The 24,245-nt window shown below is 54.8% G+C and overlaps 1 protein-coding gene across 4 annotated transcripts in view; it reads right to left on the reverse strand.

Annotated features, from left to right (window-relative positions):
• RGS12 (regulator of G protein signaling 12) overlaps nucleotides 1-24,245 on the reverse strand; it is a 120,460-nt gene that overhangs the window by 17,760 nt on the left and 78,455 nt on the right. For all 4 annotated transcript variants that reach the window (XM_030314308.1, XM_030314310.1, XM_030314311.1 and 1 more), the window contains 5 exons: nucleotides 4,341-4,510; nucleotides 3,719-3,811; nucleotides 2,872-3,015; nucleotides 1,973-2,152; nucleotides 1,295-1,448 (listed from right to left, as the gene is read on the reverse strand). In XM_030314308.1, coding sequence (XP_030170168.1) covers nucleotides 1,295-1,448; nucleotides 1,973-2,152; nucleotides 2,872-3,015; nucleotides 3,719-3,811; nucleotides 4,341-4,510 — 741 coding nt within the window. The remainder of the gene's footprint in view (nucleotides 1-1,294; nucleotides 1,449-1,972; nucleotides 2,153-2,871; nucleotides 3,016-3,718; nucleotides 3,812-4,340; nucleotides 4,511-24,245) is intronic.

Consider the following 24,245-nt stretch of genomic DNA (forward strand, 5'->3'; position numbering starts at 1 on the left):
GCTCAAGCGAGCCAACGACCGCCCCATCGCCCCCCCAGCTGAACTCGCCGTGACCTCTGGCTGGTCCGGAGATCCCGAGAACTGACACACACCGGCCCCGCTCCCCAGTCACGCCGCTGTGCCACAGCCAGCAGCTGCAGGCCAGGGCGCCAGGGGGCCGCGGTCCCTGGTCCCGCTGCCCTCCTGAACCACCGGCCCACCTGCCAAAGCAGACCCCCAGACGACCCAGTCGGAATGCCTGGGGAGCGCCCTGGACTCAGGGTTTAGAGGCTGTTCCAGACGGCTCTCTAAAGATCTGCCGGGCGCAGGGACCCCAGACTCCTGGGCGGGCAGCCCCTGCTGTCTCTAGGTTCTCAGGGGTCCCCAGCCCCATCTAACTACAGCTCCTGCCCCTGCGACGGTCTCTCGCTGACCGAGTTCTGCAAGTCTGTCCGCCCACGGCATGGCCCCGGGAACACCGGGGTGCCCGTGCCAAGCCCACAACCTTCCTAAGCTGCTGCAGTCTGTCAAATGGGCACAAGAGGACTCGGTTCGCCGGCTGCTCTGAGAAGGACACAGAACGTACACTACGCAGGCCGCCTGGCGCGCCACAGGCCCCGTCCCGGGAGCTGCCACCACCTGTCCCTCTCCAGCGCTCCCTGCCTGTGCTCCCTCCATCAACGCCGTTCCAGGGCCTTTCCGCCCCATGCCTGCCCGGCCCGTGTAAACTGTCGACTGCTCTCTGCCTCGTCAGAAGCTGTTTTCAACCCTCTGCCCCGCCTCCCAGGAGGAGCCTGTGCCTCTGTCACTATCTGCTGAGCTACACGTAAGAAAGAAGCCAACGGAGAAAATATCTAGAATGGGCGACCTACAGCATCTACAATAATACAGAATTACAATTTTGAAAATGCGGGATACCCCAACTATGGTACTACATTTTAAAAAATCACAAAGGCTCACACACCCCTACACACACCTAGAAAGCCGCCTAGGCGGGAAACCAAGAGGCTGTCTGGGTGCAGAGAAGGCAGGACACTTGTGTTGTCTCGTCTCCCCCATTTCCTACCGGGAGGGCCGGAGAGGACGGCACGCCAGGCCCGCCCGCAGGGTGCCCTGGCCGAGTGGGGAGTGGGCTGGAGCGCACCCTCACCCCCTTTTGCAAACGGCACCGAAGCCACACTGTTTCCCTCCGGCTGGCCTGCCCCCAAAGGGCTACGCCCGCGGACACAGAGCCGCGTTCTGCGTGTGTCCCGGACGTGCCCTTGCACACCGCCGGCAGACCCCGGCCAGGCCACCCCCATCTGCCACCACACACCGTTTGCGTGGTCGCCGTGCTCCTTCTTCTTCTGCGACCGCCCGGTGCTCCTGGTCCTGGACCAGGAAAAGAACGCTCCTTTCCGTTTCTTTTCACTGTCCTCGTCCCCCAGCTCTTCATTCAGGGATCTTCCTGACCTCGATTTTCCACTCAACTATCATCAGACAGAGACGTGAAAATAGCGTAACACTACTTAAACTTTTTTAAATGTGTACTTATTTTTGAGAGAGAGAGGGACAGAGCATGAGCAGGGGAGGGGCAGAGAGAGGGAGATGCAGAATCCGAAGCAGCTCCGGGCTCTGAGCCCATGGGCTCAAACCCAGGAACCGTGAGATCAGGACACGAGCCGAAGTCGGATGCTCAACCGACTGAACCACCCAGGCGCCCCAGCATAACATTATTTTAACGTTACGTCAAGTGTGAAGGGAAGCTGAAGAGGGCTGTAGGCGGATCTGTGGGATGGCCCAGACCCTTCGACAGCCGGAGGGCAGCACTACCGCGAATGGAACCCCTGCCCCCTGCCCCCTGCCCCGGGCACAGGATGCGTCCCAGGAGGGCTGGGTCCTAGCGATCTAGCGATGCGTGCTACCCTTTTCCCATCCTCCCCGCCCCCCCCCAGCCACACCCCCCCCCCCAGCACTCCCATCCGCCCAGAAGACGCGGCGGGCGCACGGGCACCTTCTTGGGCGTGGACACGCCGGAGTGCTCCGAGCTGACGCTGCCCTTGGAGGCCGGGCTGCTGGGCACCTGCTGTGCGTCCGGGAGCGAGCGGCCTTCCACCTCGGCCAGGATGCACTCTTGGTACAGCTGGGACTTGAGGAAGCGCGTGTAGCTGTCGAACTTCATCAGGTTGAAGATCTACGGAGGACACGCGGCACGCTGTAGCTTGACGAGCCACTGGAGCGCTCGGCCCCCGGGCCCACCTGCCGTGGCCGCCGCACAGGGGTGCTCAGGCCACGCCAGCCTCTTCCTCACTCTCCGACTCCGTGAACCCCAACCACTCACGGGAAGTCGGCACCAGGGGCAGACTCCGGGCATCTCCCGGGCAGTCCTGGACAGGCCCCGCTTTGTTAGATAAGAGTGAAACCAGACGTAACTGGGAATCTGAAGGAAGCGAGAACTGCCTTGGAAACACTTTCCTCCACTACTTTCCATGTTATTCATACGATTTAGCAACAGACGTGCTCCCTGAGGAGGCTGGTGGGTCATGCGCCCTGACAAACAACGTTCGTTATTGTGATAAATGACACTGCACCCTTTCAATCACAGTGACATCCCGGAACTGAAAAAAACTCGGAACATGCACACACGTCGGCACCCGCGGACCTGAGACGTCACACAAAGGTGTGCGTCCGAGCGACCACAGACAGGGCTCGTGGCCGGTTATTTCACGGCCCCACCGATGCCCACCCCCCCCCCCCAACCGAGACAAGCCTGGTGGGAGACACAGGGCTCCGCCCCTCACATCCACCTCCGTGGGCACCCCTCCCCTCGGGCTGGCCGCCCGCCTGTGGGCACGCGGTCCCGCGGAGAGGACCCTGGCGAGGAGTCCCTGCGGGGAACCGAGGCACAGTTACCTGGAGCTGTTGCTCCTTGAACATGTCGGGGTGCGGAGCACTGAGAATGTCATCCGCCAGCTGGGCCTGGCTGTCGATGTTGACGGGGGTGGTGGCTTTGCTGCACAGGAACTTGCTGAAGATCTCGCGGGCCCTGTAGGAGAGCTGACAGGACACGGGTGTGGGCGGGAAGCGCGGGCCGCGGGCTCCCCCGACGTGCAAGCGTGCTGTTGGTCTCCACGTTCCAAACGCCCGACGCGGGCCCAGCGGTGCAGACGCACTTCCCTAGGGCCCAGCAAATACTGCCTGCTTGAGTAAACGGAGGTCAAGCCGGTAGGAAACCTTCCAGCAAACGGGCTCCTCCCTGACTTTCTCCAGCGGGCGCTGCTGGGGCCCTGGGGCACCGAGGGGCCGTCCCGCACGTGGCGCTTCACGCGTGTGGTCTCAGCAAGCGGGGACTCATCCGTGCCACACGGCGTGTGCCGGGCAGATAAGAGGCCTCATCCGCGGCGGGAAGGAGGGCCCGCACCGTGGACCAGGGCCGGCGCCCGCGGGGGCTTCTCTGGTGGCAGGTGAGGCGTGGGCAGTGCAGCCGCACAAACGCACACGCTCAGGGCGTGCTCCTGCCCGGGGATCTAAGTCCCCTTCCAACACGCGGAGCGGCAGCACGTCCGCGGAAAGAAGTTTCACGGGCGCTTACGTCAACCACGTTCAGGCAAAATTAAACGTCACACGTATTGGGAAAGTTATGCTGAAAAAGAAGCGTCTCTCGGTAACCGCGTGAGAACACAGTCACGTCGACCTCAGACTGCCCTGGGGTCTAGCCCACGGCGAGACCTTCCCACTCCCCAGGCGTGAGCAAACTTACCTCCTTCTTGTCGTGTGCAGGAACATGGTTAAAATATTCACAGGCCTGCCAGAATAAAATGTTTTCTTCACTGAATTCCTTCCTTAGGAAATCCTAAGAAAAACACCACCAATTAGCCTTCACGTGCGACCAGCCCGTCACCGGCATCCGCCCTCCTCCTGAGCTGTCGCCTCGCTCCCGCCCTTCGCTTTGGTTTGCCTTCCACAGACACCGGGGGCCGGAAGCGTCTCTCCCCAGCCTCCCCGAGGGCCGCGGACCACAGACTGAAAGCCGCCCGCACTTTAAGGACCGTGCTGGTGTTCGCCGCTGTTCCCCCAAAGGCAGGACACCCTTCCCAGCAGCCGCGCTCGCCACGTGCAGCTCCGCTAAGCATTGACAGGAGGCTCCGTGCTTGCTGCTGCGGGGGGACCCTCCACGCCGAGCCAGGGCCGAGCTGGGCAGAGGCCCCCTCCAGCCCCGGTCTCCCGTGCGACGAGCAGGGGGCCAGGGGGAGGCCCCCGCGGGAGGCCGCTCGGCGACTCCACCGCTGCTGACCTTGGGGTGTGCGCCCCAGGTCCTTCTTGAGGAGCCCCCGGCGGAGGGAGCAAACGGCCCCCGGGCCCCGTGACCACCCCCTACTCACAGAGAAGTAGCGGACGCCAAGAGGGTCCTGCAGAAGGCGCTCGAACGACACGGCCCAGCTGGCGGCCCTCCTCTCGCGCAGGCGCCTGCAGCTCTGGACGCTGGGGAGGCTGGCATTGCTGCTGAGGCTGTGGTCGCTCGCGCGGTCCTTCAGGTCAGCGCCGGCCAGCTCTGCGGGACCAGCACAGACCCCACCTGCACATACGTCCTCCACGCCGCCCGGCAGCGCCTGGCCCGGCCTTCCGGGTGGCCGCCAGGGGCTCTCCCTGGGCGTATGCTCTAAAACACACACTCAGCCAACAAAACGCACCGAGCGCCTACAGCGTGCCCGGCGTTGGCCTGGGCACAGGGCACAGGGCGCAGGGCAAGACAAACCCGGCCCTCATCCGGCCACACGCACACACACAGAGCTGGCGCACCAAGCCCACGCCGCAGACACAACAGGGCTCCCGGGCGACCCCGTCCGTGAGTTCGGCAGGTGCCGGGTCACCGTGGGCGAGCAGAGCGAAAGGGGTTCTGTGCCGGGGTGGGGGGGATGCGTGCCGTGGGCAAGCACACGCGTGTGTCCCGTCCTGCACACGGTCTCCCTGTAGAATGTGTGGCCTACCCTCCAAACGTACCACGACTCCGTGACCACACGTGTTGTCGGGACAGCCGGTGAGAAGCTGGCCCGGCACAGAAAACACCACGGTTCCCGAGCGTCTACAAAATAGCCCCGAACAGCCTGGGTTCCCTCACATTTTACGCGAATCCCCGAATAGCCCGCTCCCTTCACAAAGGGCAGGGGAGTGTTTGGGGAGCCCCACGTCACCATCTCCCACCTTGCATCAGCAGCGGGCTGGGCCTCCCCCCACCCGGCAGGCCTGGTCGGCGAAACCCGAGGGGGCGGGTGCCGGCTGGCCGGGAGCAGGGCCAGACGCACACTGTGCCGCGGATGTGCTCCCTTCTGTGCGGACGGCTTGCCCCACGGTCCCACACCAGGCTGCTCCCCCCATCCCCGGTCCCAACACCAAGGAGACCAAAGGCCGGGCCGCAGCCTGTGGACCCCAGATGACGCGGGAAAGGAGGGCACGAAGTCTAGAGGAGCACCCGACTGATGCAACAGGGTTCGTGCGCTGCGCCCTGTGCCCCTCCCCGTGCTGCTGCGCGCAGTCGGCCCCCGGGCTGGCGGCGGGAGGAGCCCAGGGGATTGGCCGGGCGGCTCCGGCTCTAAGCCCACCAGTGCAAACGTACCTCCTTGCTGCCGAGGGGCCGGACACGGGGAAAGTGAGAGCGGGCGGGGCAGCGGGAGGCCGCCCTGAGTTCTGATGCCCACCGGCGGCCGCACGGGGAGCAGTGGGCACAGGCCGCGCCCACGGGCGCCACAACACAACCGCAGCCCAGACGGCCTCGAGGAGGCCCAGAGGGCGGAGGGCCAAGAAGGCAACCCCCCGGGGTCGGTCAAATCGGACCCGCTTGGTGGGTCGGGGCCACTGGGGCAGGACATTCAAAGTTGAAGAAGCACTCGGGTTGGAAAAGAAAAGAAAAACATAAAGTCAAAGAGTAGTAACTTAAACTGCTATAGAAAACACGTCAATGAGATGAGATGGGACAAGGTCGGAAGAAAGACAGCTGGGATACTTCTCCGTGGCTCCGTAGAGCTGCACATGGGACGTGTGAGCCTTGTGGTGCAGTGCACGCACCGCTCTCCCGGACCTGAGGCAGGCCCAGAGCTTGCGTGCGAGACGTGAAGCTCACCCCAGGGCCCGTGTGCACCACCTGCTACACTCTTAGCACAGCACGGCCAGCCGCGAGGGGTCCCGGCACGGCCCCAGAGCACTCGGCAGCTCCACCGTCACCCTGGTAACCAGTCCCCGCGCACAGAACCGCCCCCTCCCCACCCCCCCCCCCCACGCAGAAAACTGGCCATTTTACACTCACGCGATACAGGCCACACAGACTTGCTGGCTCTGTTTGATTTGGGTCAAGTAACCACAGCGATGAGGGCAAGACCCACACGTGGTAACTCTCCCTAGATCAACATATCACCCTAATACATGTCCCAGTAGATGTTTATTAGAATAGGACAAGCTGAGGGGCGCCTGGGGGGCTCAGTCGGTTGAGCATCTGACTCTTGACCTTGACTCAGGTCATGGTCTCACTGTTGTGAGATCGAGCCCCGCCTTGGGCTCTGTGCTGACCACGGATCCTGCTTGGGGTTCTCTCTCTCCCCCTGTCCCCCCTGGCCCCTGCTCACACTCTGTCAATAAAAAAAAAAAAAAAAAAAAAAAAAACAAGAAAAAACCGAGCCAGATGAACTGAGTGTAAAAGTTCACATGGAAAACTACACGTGAAACGCTGGACAAACAAACCAAAGCAGGGCCAGGTGGCGGGCCGGCCCCTCCACCACCCCCGCCCTGCTGGCGCCACACGGCTCGTCCTGGGACGACTGGAAAACCACCTGAAAAATAATCAAGTCGGATCCCTTCCGGCACGCTGAAATAAATCTCACCTGGACCAAAGATTGACGTGTCAGAAAATCAAACTGGAGACACTGTGGACAAGAAGACACAGCCCGGACTGGCGAGGGACAAAACGGATCCACAGACCACGCGAACACCGCGGTCTGTGACGACGGTGACGGGCGGTGAAGGGAGGTGAGGGGTCACAAGGGACAGGCTTCCAGTTACACAACAGTGCTGGGATGTCGTGCACAGCACAACGACCGCAGCTAACAGCATCACGTTGTATCTCTGAAAGCGGTGAAGAGAGCAGGTCTCAAAAGTTCCGTCACAAGATAAGATTCTGGAACTGCAGGCGGTGACGACACCGTGGTGACCGTGCCACAACCCACGCAGATGTGAAGCCACCACGTCGTACGCCTTCAACTAACATAATGTCGTGTGGCCTGTACCTCGGTCAGAAATGAACATGAAACAAACACCATAAACTAAGTCAAAAGACAAAGTGTGGGGAAATACCCATGACCCATTACACGAGGGACTAATCTCCTTGATATTTGAGGGCACCTGCACATCAACACGAGAAAGGCCAACAGAGCAAAGAAAACTGGAAGGACCGTGTGGACAGTCACTGAGTAGGGGCTTCAGATGCTCACCACCACGTGCAGACGTGTTTAGTTTCACCCACAAGGAGCTATAGATGAGGTTAAACTACAAGCATCTTGTATCTAACTGGTTGGGTCTGAGGCGCTTTTCTGCTATATTTTACGTTCATAAATGAGGTGATTCTCACAAAATGAAGTAATTTTCAAAACAGTCTAGGGGCGCCTGGGGGGCTCAGTCAGTTAAGAGTCCGACTTCAGCTCAGGTCATGATCTTGTGGTTCGTGGGTTCGAGCCCCGCATCGGGCTCTGTGCTGACGGCTCGGAGCCTGGAGCCTGCTTCGGATTCTGTGTCTCCCTCTCTCTCTGCCCTTCCCTCGCTCATGCTCTCTCTGTCTCTCAAAAATAAACATTAAAAGTTAAAAAAAAACAAAAACATAAGACACTCTGTTAACGGGGCACCTATGTGGCCCAGGCGGTGAAGTGTCCAACTCTTGATTTCAGCTCAGGTCATGATCCCAGGGTCGTGGGATGGAGCCCCATGTCGGGCTCTGTGCTGAGTGTAGAGCCCGCTTAAGAGTCTTTCTCTCTCTCCCTCTGCCCCTCTCCCGCACTCATGCTCTCTCTCTCTCTCTAAACAATAAATTTTCAAAACCGAGTCTGTTAAGTATGAGCACCAAAACACTCTTCCTCCAGCTTTTTTTCCTTGAGGCAATAAGGGCTGACTGAACTGGGAACGGAAGGGTGGACAGAGGTAACTGGCCTCAGGGGAGCTGGAAAAGCCTTCCGTGAGGGACCAGATGTGCAAAGGCCCTGGGGCAGAAGAGGCACGGCTCACAGCCCCACAGCTGGTATGTCTGGGCTTAGGGGAAATGTGCGAGGGCCAGGAAAGGTGCTAAGGCCACAGAGTGTGAACCATACATCCTAGGGGGCAGTGAAAAATAAGGGAAGGTCAAGAGGGCACTTTTTTCCTTCACAGGTCCACTGGCCCTGAGCTCGGTCCCTGGGAGGATGCAGGTAAACGGGGTCGTGAGGACAGGGCGGCAAAGAGGTAGACGAGCTGCAAACTGACAGAGCACCTGAACCCCATCCATCAAGGGTGTTGGTGCTTTTGCTCCTCAAATAAAAAAGGTGTCTTGGGGCGTCTGGGTGGCGCAGTCGGTTAAGCGTCCGACTTCAGCCAGGTCACGATCTCGCGGTCCGGGAGTTCGAGCCCCGCGTCGGGCTCTGGGCTGATGGCTCGGAGCCTGGAGCCTGTTTCCGATTCTGTGTCTCCCTCTCTCTCTGCCCCTCACCCGTTCATGCTCTGTCTCTCTCTGTCCCAAAAATAAATAAACTTTGAAAAAAAAAAAAATTAAAAAAAAAAAAAGGTGTCTGGGTTCCAGGCACGCAAGCAGCACTGATTTGGAACACCCGCCTTCCTTGCTCCCCAGACACGCGGACCGTAGGGAGGAGAGACGCCTGTCGCCGCGCCCTGGGCTGGGCTGCGGGCTGAGGGCGAGAGTGAACGAGTGAAGGACACTGCCGAACGAACAGAGTGACAGATGACCCGTATTTTGAGTAAGCTCATTTTTAGGAGACCCGGCCAATTCTCATTTTTTTAAGACTCACAGATCAACGACTGACACTGTAAAAGTCTAGCGGAGAAAGAAACTTGGAAATTAAAGGAAGGAAAATCCTGACGCCTGGCCAGCCCGCGTGTCACGCCCCACGAGGGGCTGGGCCGCTGCCCCGGCACACCTTGGGGTCGCCGGCAAGGACCGTCCCTTGAGAGGGAGGCCGGGAAGACTCATGCGCAGGAAATGAGGGGAAGAGTCACGGTGGCTGAAAACCCACTTCTGCAGGCACGCAGGCCCCGGGCCCCGGCTCTCACAGGACCCCGAAGAGCTGGGGACAGCCATCCTGCCGCCAGGCTCCCTGCACCGCGGGACCGAAAGCTGAGGCCCCTTCTGTCTGTTCCTCAGCCCCAGCACCGGTGGAGCTCAGGGAGGGGACACGGGACACCACGACCCTGAAGGACGCTCCCGGTCACCCGCGGGGCAGGCCACACGCCGATGGAGGCCTGGACGTGGCCACTTCTCTCCTGACGGCCCGGTCTCGAGGAACACGCTTGCTCTGCAAAGTGGGGACAACCGCGGGCCACACAGAGCACGTCAAGGCCGAGTTCTCTACCCGAAAGATCTCCCAGAAGCTTGTGAGGAAGGCCGGCTCCTGCAGGAGGGCGCCGAGGCCCGGGGCCGGGGGGGGGGGGGGGGGGGCGGTGCCGGCACCCCGGAGCGTGGTCGCGCTAGGTGCTGCTCACGCGGGCTGCAGGGGCCCGCACCATCCACGCGTCCCCACCACGCAGGGCCAGGCACCCGGCCCTCTGCTCCACCCTCAGATCGCCCCGGGACCGTTCTCGACACACGGAAAACGGGGCACAGTTCTGCAAGAACCCATCTCGAGAGCTGGCGCGAAAGCCCTGCCATGCCAGGGTCCCTGCCAGCCCCGGGCCAGACGGGAGGCGGGCAGAGCCAGCGCCGAACTCCCTGCCGGAGACTCTCTCCACGCTAGCCGAAGGAGAAGGCGGGTCCACGGAGCCCCCTCCCCCACCCCCCCCCCCACCGGGGCTGGAGGGTCACGCTGGACAGCGTTTCCCGCGTCTTGTTTTGTTTTTGTTTTTGCTTTTGTTTTTGCTGTTTTCCTCTGTCAGTGGACCAGGTGGAGCCGAAGAAACGCTTTCCTGGAGAGAAAGGCCTTTTGAAGTCCGTTTCAGGCCGGCCCAAAGCTAGAAGAGCCACCACCTGCAAGCTGGCCGGGCAGTCGTGTCACAAATGGGGTCAACAGTGCCCTCGTACTAAAATTTCGTGGCCAATTCTGCCACACCGGGTTCTGGGTGCCACCTCCCCGCACGCCCGTCCAGACCGCGATCTCACACGCCTCCACGTATGTCCCTCGCGAGTCCGGGTCCGTGCGCGGGGTCACTGCCCCCGGCGACCCAGCCCCCTCCGCAGACATACCTGAAGGCTGTCAGCCAGCCCCCGACAAGAAGCCAAGGCGCGCAGACCAGAGGGACTTTACCTGGGTGGAGCCGATAAGAGCCACTGTGATGCCACTTAACCAAATACTTCCAACCATTCACCGCAAACCACCCCTCCGAATCCATACCAGGGTCAGGCGGCACGGCCCCCGGGGCCCCGGGCAAAGGCTCGGGCCACACACAGAGACATTGTTCCCAGCTCACGCTCCCCCAGGAGGCCGGTCAGCACACTCCCCAGCGACCCCAGGCCGCGGGCCCACAGGGGCGCCTGTCCCCCTCCAGGCTCACGCAGAGGAAACCAACAGTGTCCTCGCACAAAGCAGCCCGAAGACGCATGCATAATTCACAGCGAGATGTTCGGCCTGCTGCTGCTCGCGGAACGTGAATTATTTAGTCTGCCCGAGCCCGGCTGCAGAAGCCGTGTGCGGGGAGGGCCACGTGCCCACGGCAGGGCCCTCCGACAGGCGACAGACAGGCTGCTCTCCTTCCGGGTTTGCGCTCTGTTAAACCGGCGGTGGTAAAGGGAACAAATACCTGTAGATTTTCATACTAATCATGAGGCTTTCGAGCTCGTATTTCCCGATGTATCTCGAAAGTTTTGGAAATCCCGTAAACAGACCGATCTTTTAAAAATGAGAAAGCGTTCAGCAAAAACTGCCTGGTACCGGTTGGGGAATGAAGGGCCGCACTTCTGGGTCAGAGCAGAGCGGGACTGCGTCGCTGGAGTTTCATCTGCACGACCCACAGGGGGCGGGACGTGGCTCCGGGCTGCGGTCCGCGGACCCTCCTGCAGATGCACCGGTGCACACACGGTCCCACCACACGGATGTCCAATCCCTCCCGACGTCTCCAGGAGGGCACCGAGATGAAGCCTGCCCACGGCTCCTGCCTCCCTCTCAACGTCCTTTGTGCCCTCACGTTTCCGAAGCCCATGGGGACGGGGACCGCCACAGCAGATGGACTCTGCTCCTCTCCGGCCCCCGTGTCTCCGGGCCCCAGGCCCCCGGGTGCACCGGGCCAGCACAAGACGCCAGTGTCACTGAAGCCACAGCGGGACGGGCCAGGCTCTGAAACTGCCCCTTTCTTAGGGCTCTACGTGCCGTCCTTGGGGGGGAAACGTTTTATCTTCCTATAACTTCAAACTTGCACAAAGGTTACAAGAGCACACCCTTTACCCAGATTCACTGGACATCTGTCTACACTCTGCCCGTTTGCTAGATCATCCTGCCTCTCCTCCTTGTGCCCATCCTTTCTCTGAACACACGCACACGCACCCTCCAAGCTGTTGGAGATCCAGGTGGAGACAGCCCTTTACCCCTAAATACTTCAGTGTGAATTTCCAAAGAACAAGGACATTCTCTGTCACAACCACAGCGCAACTATCAAAATCGGGAAGTGCAACACGGCCTCTATTCCAATGTCATCAACAGAGTCCCGTCCAGCTGTCTCCCCAGCTCAGGATCGAGTGCAGAACCACACAGCTGTCAGGTCTCTTTAAAAACTCCCAGCCGCCGTGTTTCCAGATCTCCACCGAGGCCAGTTATCTTGTAGGCTGTCCCTCAGTTTGGGCCGTCTGAGGTTTCCCCATCACTTGGCAGGAATCCTCAGGAAGTGACATATGTCCTTCTCGGGACTTCTCATCGGGAAGCACGTAATGTCAGTGCATTGCAACGCGGGTCATGTTTGCTTTGGGCACCAGGTTCCCCACCGCAGGGCTGCGGTCTCCCTTGGGACGAGATGCACACACCTTGTTCCCAGTCCAGCCTGTGGCCACCACCCCTCCCCCGCCCCCAGCTGCCAACTCCACAGCAACAAAGAGCTGTCCTCCCCACGTTTACAAATTCATTTATCTCTACGAGTAGGCGTTCCGCGGAGTTTTACCTCATTCAATGGCTTATAATCCACAAATATCTGGGTATTTTTCTTTCCCTTCTCTCTGTCTCTCTTAATTCTCTGCCTCTCTTTAAGCCGGTATCTGTATCTTTCTGGTAAGTCCTCATCAGGAACTCAGTGTTTTGGTTTTGTTTTTTTTTTTTAATTTTTTAAAAATGTTTATCCATTTTTTTTTTTAATTTTTTTTTTCAACGTTTATTTATTTTTGGGACAGAGAGAGACAGAGCATGAACGGGCGAGGGGCAGAGAGAGAGGGAGACACAGAATCGGAAACAGGCTCCAGGCTCCGAGCCATCAGCCCAGAGCCTGACGCGGGGCTCGAACTCCCGGACCGCGAGATCGTGACCTGGCTGAAGTCGGACGCTTAACCGACTGCGCCACCCAGGCGCCCCAAAATTTTTTTTTTTAATGTTTATTTTTGAGACAGAGAGAGACAGAGCATGAACGGGGGAGGGGCAGAGAGAGAGGGAGACACAGAATCGGAAGCAGGCTCCAGGCTCTGAGCCATCAGCCCAGAGCCCGACGCGGGGCTCGACCTCACGGACCGCGAGATCGTGACCTGGCTGAAGTCGGACGCCCAACCGACTGCGCCACCCAGGCGCCCCTGTTTATCCATTTTTGAGAGAGAGAGACAGAGACAGAGAGAGAGACAGAGCAGAGTGGGGGAGGGGCAGAGAGAGAGGGAGACACAGAATCCGAAGCAGGCTCCAGGCTCTGAGCCGTCGGCACAGAGCCCGATGTGGGGGCTCGAACTCACTAACTGTGAGACCACGACCTGAGCCGAGGTTGGACACTTAACCACCCAGGCGCCTCAGCGTTTCCTTATTTTTAAGTCTAAAACAAACTAACAAACAGGGGCGCCTGGGTGGCTCATTCGGTTAAGCATCCAACTCTTGATATCGGCTCAGGTCATGATCTCATGGTTCGTGGGTTCTAGCCCCGTGCTGGGCCCTGTGTTGAGTGTGGAACCTGCCTGGGATTCTCTGTCTCCCTCTGTCTCCGCCCCTCCCCTGCTCTCGCTCTCTCAAAATAAATAATATAAATACACTTTACGTCAAACAAACAAAACCTTGGGCAAGGCTCACTGTACTTGCCCTCCTCCCGCCCAGCAACTGAGGCTTTGCTTCAAGGATCGCCGGTTCCTGGGGCACCTGGGCGGCTCAGTCGGCTGAGTGTCCGAGTTCAGCTCGAGTCATCATCTCACAGCTCATGGGCTTGAGCCCGCGTCGGCTTCTCTGCTGTCAGTGAGGGGTCCGCTTTAGTTCCTGTCTCCCTTTCTCTGCCCTTCCCCAGTCTGTGCTTTCTGTCTCAAAAATAAATAAAAACATCAAAAAACAAACAAACAAACAAACAAAGAAAAAGGACAGCTGGTCCCCTGTACCGAAGAGTGGTATTTAGGCACCAAGATCTGCACACAAGGGGTACTTGCTTCCACTGGCAGGCTCACTGCTTCTAGAACTTTACAGCGGACACTGATATGCAGGCGTCTCTGCCTTCATCTCTACACCTATTAAAGCCGTGAGTTCATACGGGCACCTCCAACTCTGACCCGACCCCGAGCACACTCTCCTTTCCTACACTTTATATGTTTTATATACTATGTTCTAACGTCTCCCCAGCAGCGGGGGCTGGGCTCCCATTGTCCTGGACACATTCCTCATTTGCTCTGGCCCAGAATACACCTGCACTGTCTCTACAAGACAGTTTGAGAACGACTAACTCCTACCAGCGCAAAAACCAAACCCGCTAACTAGGGTCCCTCTTTGTTTGTAATCCTTTTCTACATAAACGATACATCGAGTCAAATGCACAGTCTCGGCGTAAGACTCACTGTGTTTTAGGATCGGGTCGCCTGCCTTTTAAAGCCTGAGCTTGACCACCAAGTGAACTTGTCCATCTTCAAGCCACCAGGCCTTGAGAATGCCTGCCAGCAGGTCACTTATAACCGTGACATTCAGCTGCAGGGGGAAACCCGGGGGGAGCCTCGGGCCCCAGGACGGTCCTTCCGTCTCTGGGTGGCGGGATGCGGTAGACTGGATGGGCTCAGAGGCCTCTTGATTTTCTCCTTGGGGCAGAAACTAGCATTTGCAGGGTTTGGGGCCAAAGCTCAAATAAAGGACTTTGTGTTGCGTATCTAAATATTGAAAACGCAGTGGAGCTAACATACTGTTAAATAAGCTATATTCGATTAGCCCACTTCCAACAACACAAAAGACCAGCTTGGATTTAGAATTCTGGAACTTGTCTGACCTGTGCACGGAGACGTGGCAGCATGGTGGGGGGCTGCCTGCCTGCCCCCCGCCCTCTCTTCCCACCCTAGCTCCGTCCCCACCAGCCGCACGCCCCAGTCTGTCACATCATCCCCACCACAACAGCCACCCTGCGGACCTGGGTGTTCACTTCATTCCCCAGTTGCCAACAAATGTAGAGCAGCAGGGCCGTTTTTCTGAAAGAAACCGTATACAGAGTCCTTTGGGTGGTCTGGCTTGGCCGAGGAAGAGAGAGGACACAGAGGACAGCAGGTGGGACAGACCCCAGGTAGGCCCCATTCTGCTCCGCCTGGCACAGCTCCTCTCCTTCAGGAAAACTCTTGCCGGTAACGACCGAGCCCTACTGATAATCGGAATAAAATGTTTTTGGAACCTACAGCGCTTCCTCAAGACATGTCTGGAAATCACTGCTCTAACGCAGTCAGCCCATTTTACAAACAGAGTTGCTGAGGTCAGAAGACGCCCCGTGGCCCGCCCGACGGTGGCCGGTGACAGGGCCAAGGCCACAGGCATGCCCTCCCACGGCGAGGCCCCCGGTGCCTCCACAGCCAGATAGCACAGCCCCGCGATTCTTATGGAACTTCAGGGGCATGAAGACACGTGGGCCCAAAGCCGAAATCTAAATTCTGAGTCTATCCTGGAGTCAGTACCCGAAGTCGGATTTATCACTTTCTGGCAGAGCAGAGCAAGCACACTTTCCACGTCTGAAATGACACAAGTCCTTCTGGAGAGTGAAATGCCAAGCAGATGGGGGGAAATGCTGGGAGAGCTCACGAGGCCACACGAGTGGGCAGAACAGTAACCGAAAAGGGTCAGTGTGGGAAGTGTGAGGCGACAGGCGGAGACGGGTGCCTCTTGTCACCCGTCACACTGAATTTTCAGGATTCCGGTCTCAGGGCCACCCGCAACGACCACACGTGGCTGGCAGACTGAAGGTGGCATCTGACCACAGGGAGCCTCCAGGACCCCCCAAAAAGGGACACGGGACATTTCCCAAAGATTAGCCCTAATCAAATGCATTTATTCCGCTGGTTTCAACCTAAACCCTGTGCCTCACTCACTCACTCGTTAATTCTCTGTGAAAGTAATTCCGTCCGTTCCAATGGGTAAGACACGTACACTGCACGAAGGCAGCCTTCTCTCTCCCTCGCCCCAACGGCCACACATAAACTGCACACCTCCCGGCCACATCCCGTCCCTGTCTATAGCACACTGCCCAACGCAGAAGCCCAGGGACCCCCAATCTGGAGCTCCGTGAGGAAGACCCAAAATGCTGCTAAACTGTCCCCACAGCCAGGGTAGGGCCACCCACACGGAATACTAAAGGCACCGCCAGGAGCCCCAAGCCTGCACCAAGGCGGTGGCAGGTAGAGATGAGGCGAGGGTACCTCCCCCAACAGGCCTGGGGCTGGAGGGCTGGCCCTCAAGGAAGGAGAAGCCTCCTGCACACACAGTCATGAAGGAGGCCTGAGGCAGGAAATGTCCTTCATCAGAAGCAGCACCTAGGGACCGCTCCTGCGAGAGCAAGGAAGGCCATACGGAGACGAAGCAAACGTCCCACTTCGTATGTCAGGCATAACCTGTGCGGCCATAGCTGGGGGTTTCCAGGGCAGTTATGATTTCACATCGCTTTGACGAAGGTGGCATGGCAGACGTAAAACTAAACACAATGCAATATCCATGCCTCTTCTATGGTTTCCAAAGAAAACAATCAAATACAATCACGAATGAAAGAGGAGAGATCACAACCACCACCGCAGAAATACGAACAATCATGGGAGGATATTATGGGCAAGTATACGCCAATAAAATGGGCAATCTGGAAGAAATGGACAAATTCCTAGAAACATATAAACTACCAAAACTCAAACAGGAGAAAATGGAAAATTTGAACGGGCCCATATCCAGTAAAGAAACTGAATCGGTAATCAAAATTCTCCCAACAAACACGAGTCGAGGGATGGATGGCTTTCCAGGGGAACTCTACCAAACATTTAAAGAAGAGTTAACACCTATTTTCTTGAAGCTCTTCCAAAAAATAGGAATGGAAGGGAAACTGCCAAACTCTTTCTATGAAGCCGGCATTACCTTGATGCCAAAACCAGACAAAGACCCCACTAAAAAGAAGAACTACAGACCAATTTCCCTGATGAATTTTTGTAGATGCAAAGGTTCTCAACAAGACACTGGCAAACTGGATCCGATAATACAGTAAAAGAACTATTCCCCACGACCACATGGGATTTATTCCTGGGATGAAGGGCTGGTTCAATATCTGCAAATCAATCAATGTGATATATCACATTAATAAGAGAAAAGATAAAAACCACATGATCCTCTCAATAGATGCAGAAAAAGCATTTGACAAAATACAGCCTCCTTTCTTGATAAAAACCCTCAAGAAAGTAGGGATAGAAGGAGAATACCTCGAGATCATAAAAGCCATATATGAACGACCCAACGCTAATATCATCCTCAATGGGGAATAACTGAGAGCTTTCCCCCTAAAGTCAGGAACGAGACAGGGATGTCCACTCTCGCCACTGTTATTCAACATAGTATTTGAATTCTTAGCCTCAGCAATCAGACAACACAAAGAAATAAAAGGCATCCAAATTGGCCAGGACGAGGTCAAACTTTCACTCTTCGCAGATGACATGATACTCTATATGGAAAACCCAAAAGATTCCGCCAAAAAACTGCTAGAACTGATGCATGAATTCAGCAAAGTCTCAGGATATAAAATCAATGCACAGAAATCGGCTACATTTCTATACACCAATAATGAAGCAGCAGAAAGAGAAATCAAGGAATCGATCCCATTTACAATTGCACCAAAACCTAAAATACCTAGGAATAAATCTAACCAAAGAGGTGAAAAATCTATACACTGAGAAGTATAGAAAGCTTATGAAAGAACTGAAAAAGACACACACACACACACACAAAGGAAAAACATTCCACACTCATGGACTGGAAGAACAAATATCGTTAAAATGTCGATCCTACCCAAAGCAATCTACACATTCAATGCAATCCTTATCAAAGAAACACCAGCATTCTTCACAGAGCTAGAACAAACAATCCTGAAATTTGTATGGAACCACAAAAGACCCCGAATAGCCAAAGCAATCTTGAAAAAGAAAAGCAAAGCAGGAGGCATCACAATCCCAGACTTCAAGCCGTACTACAAAGCTGTAATCATCAAGACAGTATGGTACTGGCACAAGAACAGACACTCAGATCAATGGAACAGAACAGAGAACCCAGAAACGGACCCACAAACGTATGGCCAACTAATCTTTGACGAAGCAGGAAAGAATATCCAACGGAATAAAGACAGCCTCTTCAGCAAGTGGTGCTGGGAAAACTGGACAGCGACATGCAGAAAAATGAACCTGGACCACTTTCTTACACCAGACACAAAAATAAACTCAACATGGATGAAAGACCTCAATGTAAGATGGGAAGCCATCAAAATCCTCGAGGAGAAAGCAGGCAAAAGCCTCTTTGATCTTGCCCGCAGCAACTTCTTACTCAACACGTCTCCAGAGGCAAGGGAAACAAAAGCAAAAATGAACTACTGGGACCTCATCAAGATAAAAAGCTTCTCCACAGCGAAGGAAACAACGAGCAAAACTAAAAGGCAAGTGACAGAACGGGAGAAGATATTTGCAAACGACATATCAGATAAAGGGTTAGTATCCAAAATCTATAAAGAACTTATGAAACTCAACACCCATAAAACAAATAGTCCAGTGAAGAAATGGGCCAAAGACATGAACAGACACTTCTCCAAAGAAGACATCCAGATGGCCAACAGACACATGAAAAGATGCTCAACATCACCCATCACCAGGGAAATACAAATCAAAGCCACAATGAGATACCACCTCACACCTGTCAGAATGGCTCACATGAACAACTCAGGCAACAACAGATGTTGGTGAGGATGCGGAGAAAGAGTGTCTCCTTTGCACTGCTGGTGGGAATGCAAACTGGTGCAGCCACTCTGGAAAACAGTATGGAGGGTCCTCACAAAACTAAAAATAGAACTACCCTACGACCCAGCAATTGCACTGCTAGGTATTTATCCATGGGATACAGGTATGCTGTTTCGAAGGGACACATGCACTCCCACGTTTATAGCAGTGCTATTGACAATAGGCAAAGTATGGAAAGAGCCCAAATGTCCATCGACGGATGAAAGGATAAAGCAGATGTGGTATATATATACAATGGAGTATTGCTCGGCAATCAAAAAGAATGAAATCTTGCCATTTGCAACTACGTGGATGGAACGGGAGGGTATCATGCTAAGCGAAATAAGTCAGTCAGAGAAAGACGAATATCATATGACTGCACTCATATGAGGAATTTAAGATAAAAAACAGATGAACATAAGGGAAGGGAAGCAAAAATAAGAGAAAAACAGGGAGGGGACAAAACATAAGAGACGCTTAAACACAGAGAACAAACTGAGAGTTGCTGGCGGGGTTGTGGGTGGGGGGATGGGCTAAATGGGGGATGGGCATTGAGGAGGGCGCTTGTTGGGATGAGCACTGGGTATTATATATGTAGGGGATGAATCACTAAATTCTATTCCTGAAATCACTATTACACTATATGTTAACTTGGATTTAAACTTTTTTAAAAAAGAAAAAGAAAACGATCAAACCTAAAAAGTCACTTGTCCAAAACTGCGTTCCCCAAACCCGGTCACCACGCTGGCCCCATGTTCCCTGGGGGCCTTAGCAAGTCCACGCAGAGAAGGCTGGCGCTCCCCTGCCCCTCCTCCGCAGTGGGGACCGCTGATGGGCAGGGCCCCAGGGCTGCAGCAGCACTCTGTCTTCCAGCGGGCTGTGCTAAAGACTTGAGGGGCCCACCTCGCGGGCCGGCCACAGGGAGGGACCCGTGAAGCCTGACCCTCCTACGCAACGAGCAGATGATCAGGGCTCCACCATACGGGAGCCCACGCTCTACATTTTCTTCCCAAAGCCGGGTGGGGACAGCGAAGATGAACAGGAGGTAAATGGGCTGCCCCTGGTTCTCGTTTATTCAATAGATACTCGTTGGAGGCCCGTGCTGTGGCAAGCTCTATCCTAGGAGCAGGGGCCTCCGACCCGGCGCCACCTGGCACAGGTGTGGTGAGGCACAGGGTGGTCCCTGGGCTCACGCTGCCCGGTTCCCAGCTTGGGCAAGGTACTCACCCTTGTGTGAAACTGCGCTAAGAGCCATGTACTGACCGCAGGGATACTGGGAGAACCCCACTGCTGGCCGAGCATCGTGACGAGCAGGACCGGGCGCGTTGGAGGCACTCAGTAATACTGGCTGAATACGTGGGTCGTGTGTCCCAAATGTGAGCTAGTGCTACGGTACAGGCTAAAAGGCACGTAACTTCCAATGACATATATCTTGCGGTTTTAATGCACCATTTATTTTCTCCTTTAAAAAATTTAAACATAAATATAAAATCGCTGTTAATCATCACCTAAAATCCTGGCCCTAACTCCCCTCCCCAGAGAAGACCCATCTTATTAATCTGAGGTTGATTCCTCCCAATATTTTTAATGCTTTTACCAACATATACACATCCCCACAGAAACAATGTATATTGTTTAGGAAAGCTACTGGTTTTTATCTTTCTAACAGAAACTAATTCCATTAGTTCTAAAAGGTCTGGCCGAGCACATTGATGTGCTTCGGGTTTTCTAGTTAGATGCTAATATCGTTCGAGAATAATGATCATTTGGTTTCCTCCTCTCCAAGTCTCTTGACTTATTTCCTCTTCTCGCCTAATCGTGTTGGCCGGAATCCCCAACACCATGCTACATAGTTGCTGAGACAGGGAACATCCTTGCCTTATTCCTGGCTCTAATGGGATGCTTCTGATGTTTAACTGTCAAGTGTAACTTTTAAAAATCCCAGTGGGCAATGCTATCAGATACTCTTCTAGCCTCTATTGTGATAGTCACATGGTTTGACTCCTTCACTCGATTACCACAGCCCACGGCGCGATCTGTTCCTGTGCCTGTGATGTTCCACCACCAAATGTAATTAAGCCCCACGAAGTCAGGGATCTTGTTTTGTTCACAAGTGTGTCCCCAGGGCTCAGAACAGGTCTTAGAGGAAGGCCGGAGAAAGGAAGAGCTCAAAATATAATTGCTAAATGGATAAATGGTTAGTTTCTGCCTTATTATTTCCTTCACCTTAATTTCATTTATCTTCTTTTCTGTTTTCCTCCCTTCTTATGCTGAAAGATTAGCTCCTGTACCTTCTAACTGTTCATTTTTACAATATGTACATTTAACGCTAGAAGTGTTCTCTGAAAACCACTCTGGCTACGTCCCACTGCTGTCGATATGGAGCACCACAATCTCCAGGCGGCTCTAAACTGTATTGTAATTTCCCTTTTAATTTTCTCCTCGACCCATGGATTATCTGGAAGCAAAATTTTGAACTTTCAAGCGTCTGGATTATTTTTTGTTGTCTTTTTGTGACTGACATCTTTTTAATTATACTGCTGTCAGTAGACGTGCTCTGTAGGCTATAAATATTTTTAAAGTTCGTAGCAACTACATTTCTGGCATAGGACAGAGTCAACTTTGGTGACTATTTCACACACCTTCGCAAAAAAAGTATTTTTTCTATCGGGTATAAAGTTCGACATATGCCTGTTGGATTTTATTTTCCATTTCCTCATTCAAATACTCTGTAGTCTTACTGTTTTGTTTTGTTTTGTTTTTTCTTTAATCAGCTTAATCTCATAGTTTCTGAAAAGGTATGTCACAGGCGCCCCCCTGGGAGCACGTGTCCGCTTGTATTGTGGTCCCACCTCAGTTTGCTTTACAAAGGAGATGCCCTATTTGTGGCGCACTTTGTTCTTCTTTGTGGGCACTTTGTGCCCTCTTTGTTCTTCTTACGTATTTTTTTCCACTTTGAATCATTTTGTCTGAGATTAATGTTGTCATGCCAGCTTTTTCCCCCTTGGTATCTGCCTGCTAGATCTTTCATTTAAGTATTTCAATCTGCCAGTGTTGTTTTGAAGGTGGACTTTTAACAGGCGAGCTGGAGGGTGGAGAGTGTGTGCCGCTTGAGGCTTTCTCTGCCACTGGTCTCCCACCTTCTTCAGGACCTGTCCGAGGCTCCTCCTCTGCCCAGCCCCTCTGGGCACTTCTGTCTCCTTCCAATGTTCAGTGACACTGAAATGCGATCCAAATGGCCAGAGCAGCACTAACGAAGGCAGCTCCTGATGACACACCGGGTGCTGCTCTAAGTGAGCCACGTGTGTTAACTCCCCTGATGCTCACGAGAACTCTGTGAGACCGGTCCCAGGACCCCACTGTGCACATGGGAGAACTGAGGCACACCGCCAGTGACAGGGGCCCGCTGCCTCTCACCCCTCCAGGCCCCACTCGGCCCAAAGCTTTGAGGCCCTTCTTCCCTGCACCATCTTTAATTTTCCGAGCTTACCAAGGCATTCAATTCCACCATCACCCCGGTGACCCCCACATGTGTTTCCAGGCCCAGCTTTCCTGCAGTCTATATGCGCGTATCCAACTGTATACACAACATCTCCCCTTGGAAACCGATGAGCATCTCGAAAACCCCAGGTCCAAAGCAGAACCCTGGTTATCACCCCCCCCCCCCCCATCTGTTTCTCCCCATCCACTCCTTCCTGTCCCTGCAAATGCCATGGTCATCCCCGCGGGCACCCAAGCGGAAACCCAGGGGTCGGCTTTGGGACCCTCTCTCCTCACTCCACTCCCCCTCCACGGTGGTCATTCTCTCAGGTTTCCCGCTGCTCCCAGCTGCCCCTTCTCGGCTTTTCCTGACTCCTCCTGTCTCCCTGAACCTGCACTAGGGCGAAGCCCAATTCAGGTTTCAGGCTCGGCTTTGCTTGGCCACGCGACCTCTGGCTGGGCCGGGCCCCACACCCCTGCCTCCCCAACCGGCATCACACCTGACCACAGTTTGCCAGTTACCCGGAGGCAGGTATGGCCTTCCCACCGGCCTTCCTCTGATGTGACAGGTCACCTTACGTGCAAACCCTCGAAAGGTCACGAACATTGCAGACTTCTCCCTCACCTTCTTTTGGACAATGGAATCTATTTGAGGGTGACGCATTAGCCTGAAATCATCTCAATGAATCCTAGCTGTAGATATTCAAAGGGCCAGTCATCTAAAAGAAATCGTTTTTAGGGGCGCCTGGGTGGCGCAGTCGGTTAAGCGTCCGACTTCAGCCAGGTCACGATCTCGCGGTCCGTGAGTTCGAGCCCCGCGTCAGGCTCTGGGCTGATGGCTCAGAGCCTGGAGCCTGTTTCCGATTCTGTGTCTCCCTCTCTCTCTGCCCCTCCCCCGTTCATGCTCTGTCTCTCTCTGTCCCAAAAATAAATAAACGTTGAAAAAAATTTAAAAAAAATAAAAAAAATAAAAAAAAAAAATAAAAGAAATCGTTTTTAGAAGACAGATCAACCAAACCAGATTTAGTATTTATTGCCGGGGCAAGGCAGTGAGTGGCCACGTACTGAAGTTCACAAGTGGATAGTTGCAAAACAATTCTCTTAAGCCCGGCTGTCTTAATGTCAACGGCTGTCTGTGGCTTTCTAGTAACATTTCCAGCGAAAGCATCACACACAGACTCCCGAAGTGCTAGGTCTCAACCAGCTCGGACAGAAGGGAAGACGACCCCAAAACCAAGACCGCCAGTGGCTTACAGGTCGGCTCCAAACCCTGCAAGAACACGCGAAGGGCCTGGGAGAGCCACGGCAACCCCGGAGGCACGCAGGGACGAGACTACGACCCAGGTCTCAGAACGCACTGAGAGTGACAGTAATTACAGCAGGAAGCGTCAACCCAGTGACAGACAAAGAGGCCACTGGAACGAAAGGCAGGGGCCAGAAACGGGCGCGCAGATATATGATTACCTGATAAGGGTGCAGCTTCGGTTCAGTGAGGAGAGGAGTAGCGTGGCCACACGTGGGGCTGGGTCCTCTGGGTCTCGGGCGGGGGAGAAGGAGTGTCGTCCCCTAGCTCGCACTGGGCACAAGGAAGGAACTGGTTCCCGGTGATCTGAGATTTCAGTGTGAAACACTAAAACAATGGTTTTACCCTCATGGTCAGGGGAAGGGCAAGGCCTGCTCTAAAAGGACATAAAAAGCATCACCAGAAAGGAAAAATTATAAACTGGATATTACGATTAAAAACTTAAAAAATAGTTTTTTTAATTTTAATTTTTATCTACCTTTTTTTTTACATTTATTTATTTTTGAGAGAGAGAGAGGGAGACAGAGAGACAGAGCACAAGTGGGGGGGGGGGGCGGGGCGGAGAGAGAGGGAGACACAGAATCCAAAGCAGGCTCCAGGCTCTGAGCTGTCAGCACAGAGCCCGACGTGGGGCTCGAACCCACAAACTGTGAGATCATGACCTGAGCTGAAGTCGGACACGACGTAACCGACGGAGCCACCCAGGCTCCCCAAGATTAAAACCTTCTGGTCAGCGAAAAGACTCCGCTAGGGGAATGATCAGGTGCGTTGTGGAGAGGGGCTTCCTTGCACACGTAAACTCAACACAAAACATATTTCTAGAATACATTTTAAAAATTTTTCTAGAAATCAATAAGGAAAGGCAGACAACCTGACAGGCGCTTCACAAAGAGGATATCCAAGCGGCCAAAAACG

This window comes from Lynx canadensis, chromosome B1 (assembly GCF_007474595.2).
Source record: "Lynx canadensis isolate LIC74 chromosome B1, mLynCan4.pri.v2, whole genome shotgun sequence".
Classification (NCBI taxonomy): Eukaryota; Metazoa; Chordata; class Mammalia; order Carnivora; family Felidae; genus Lynx; species Lynx canadensis.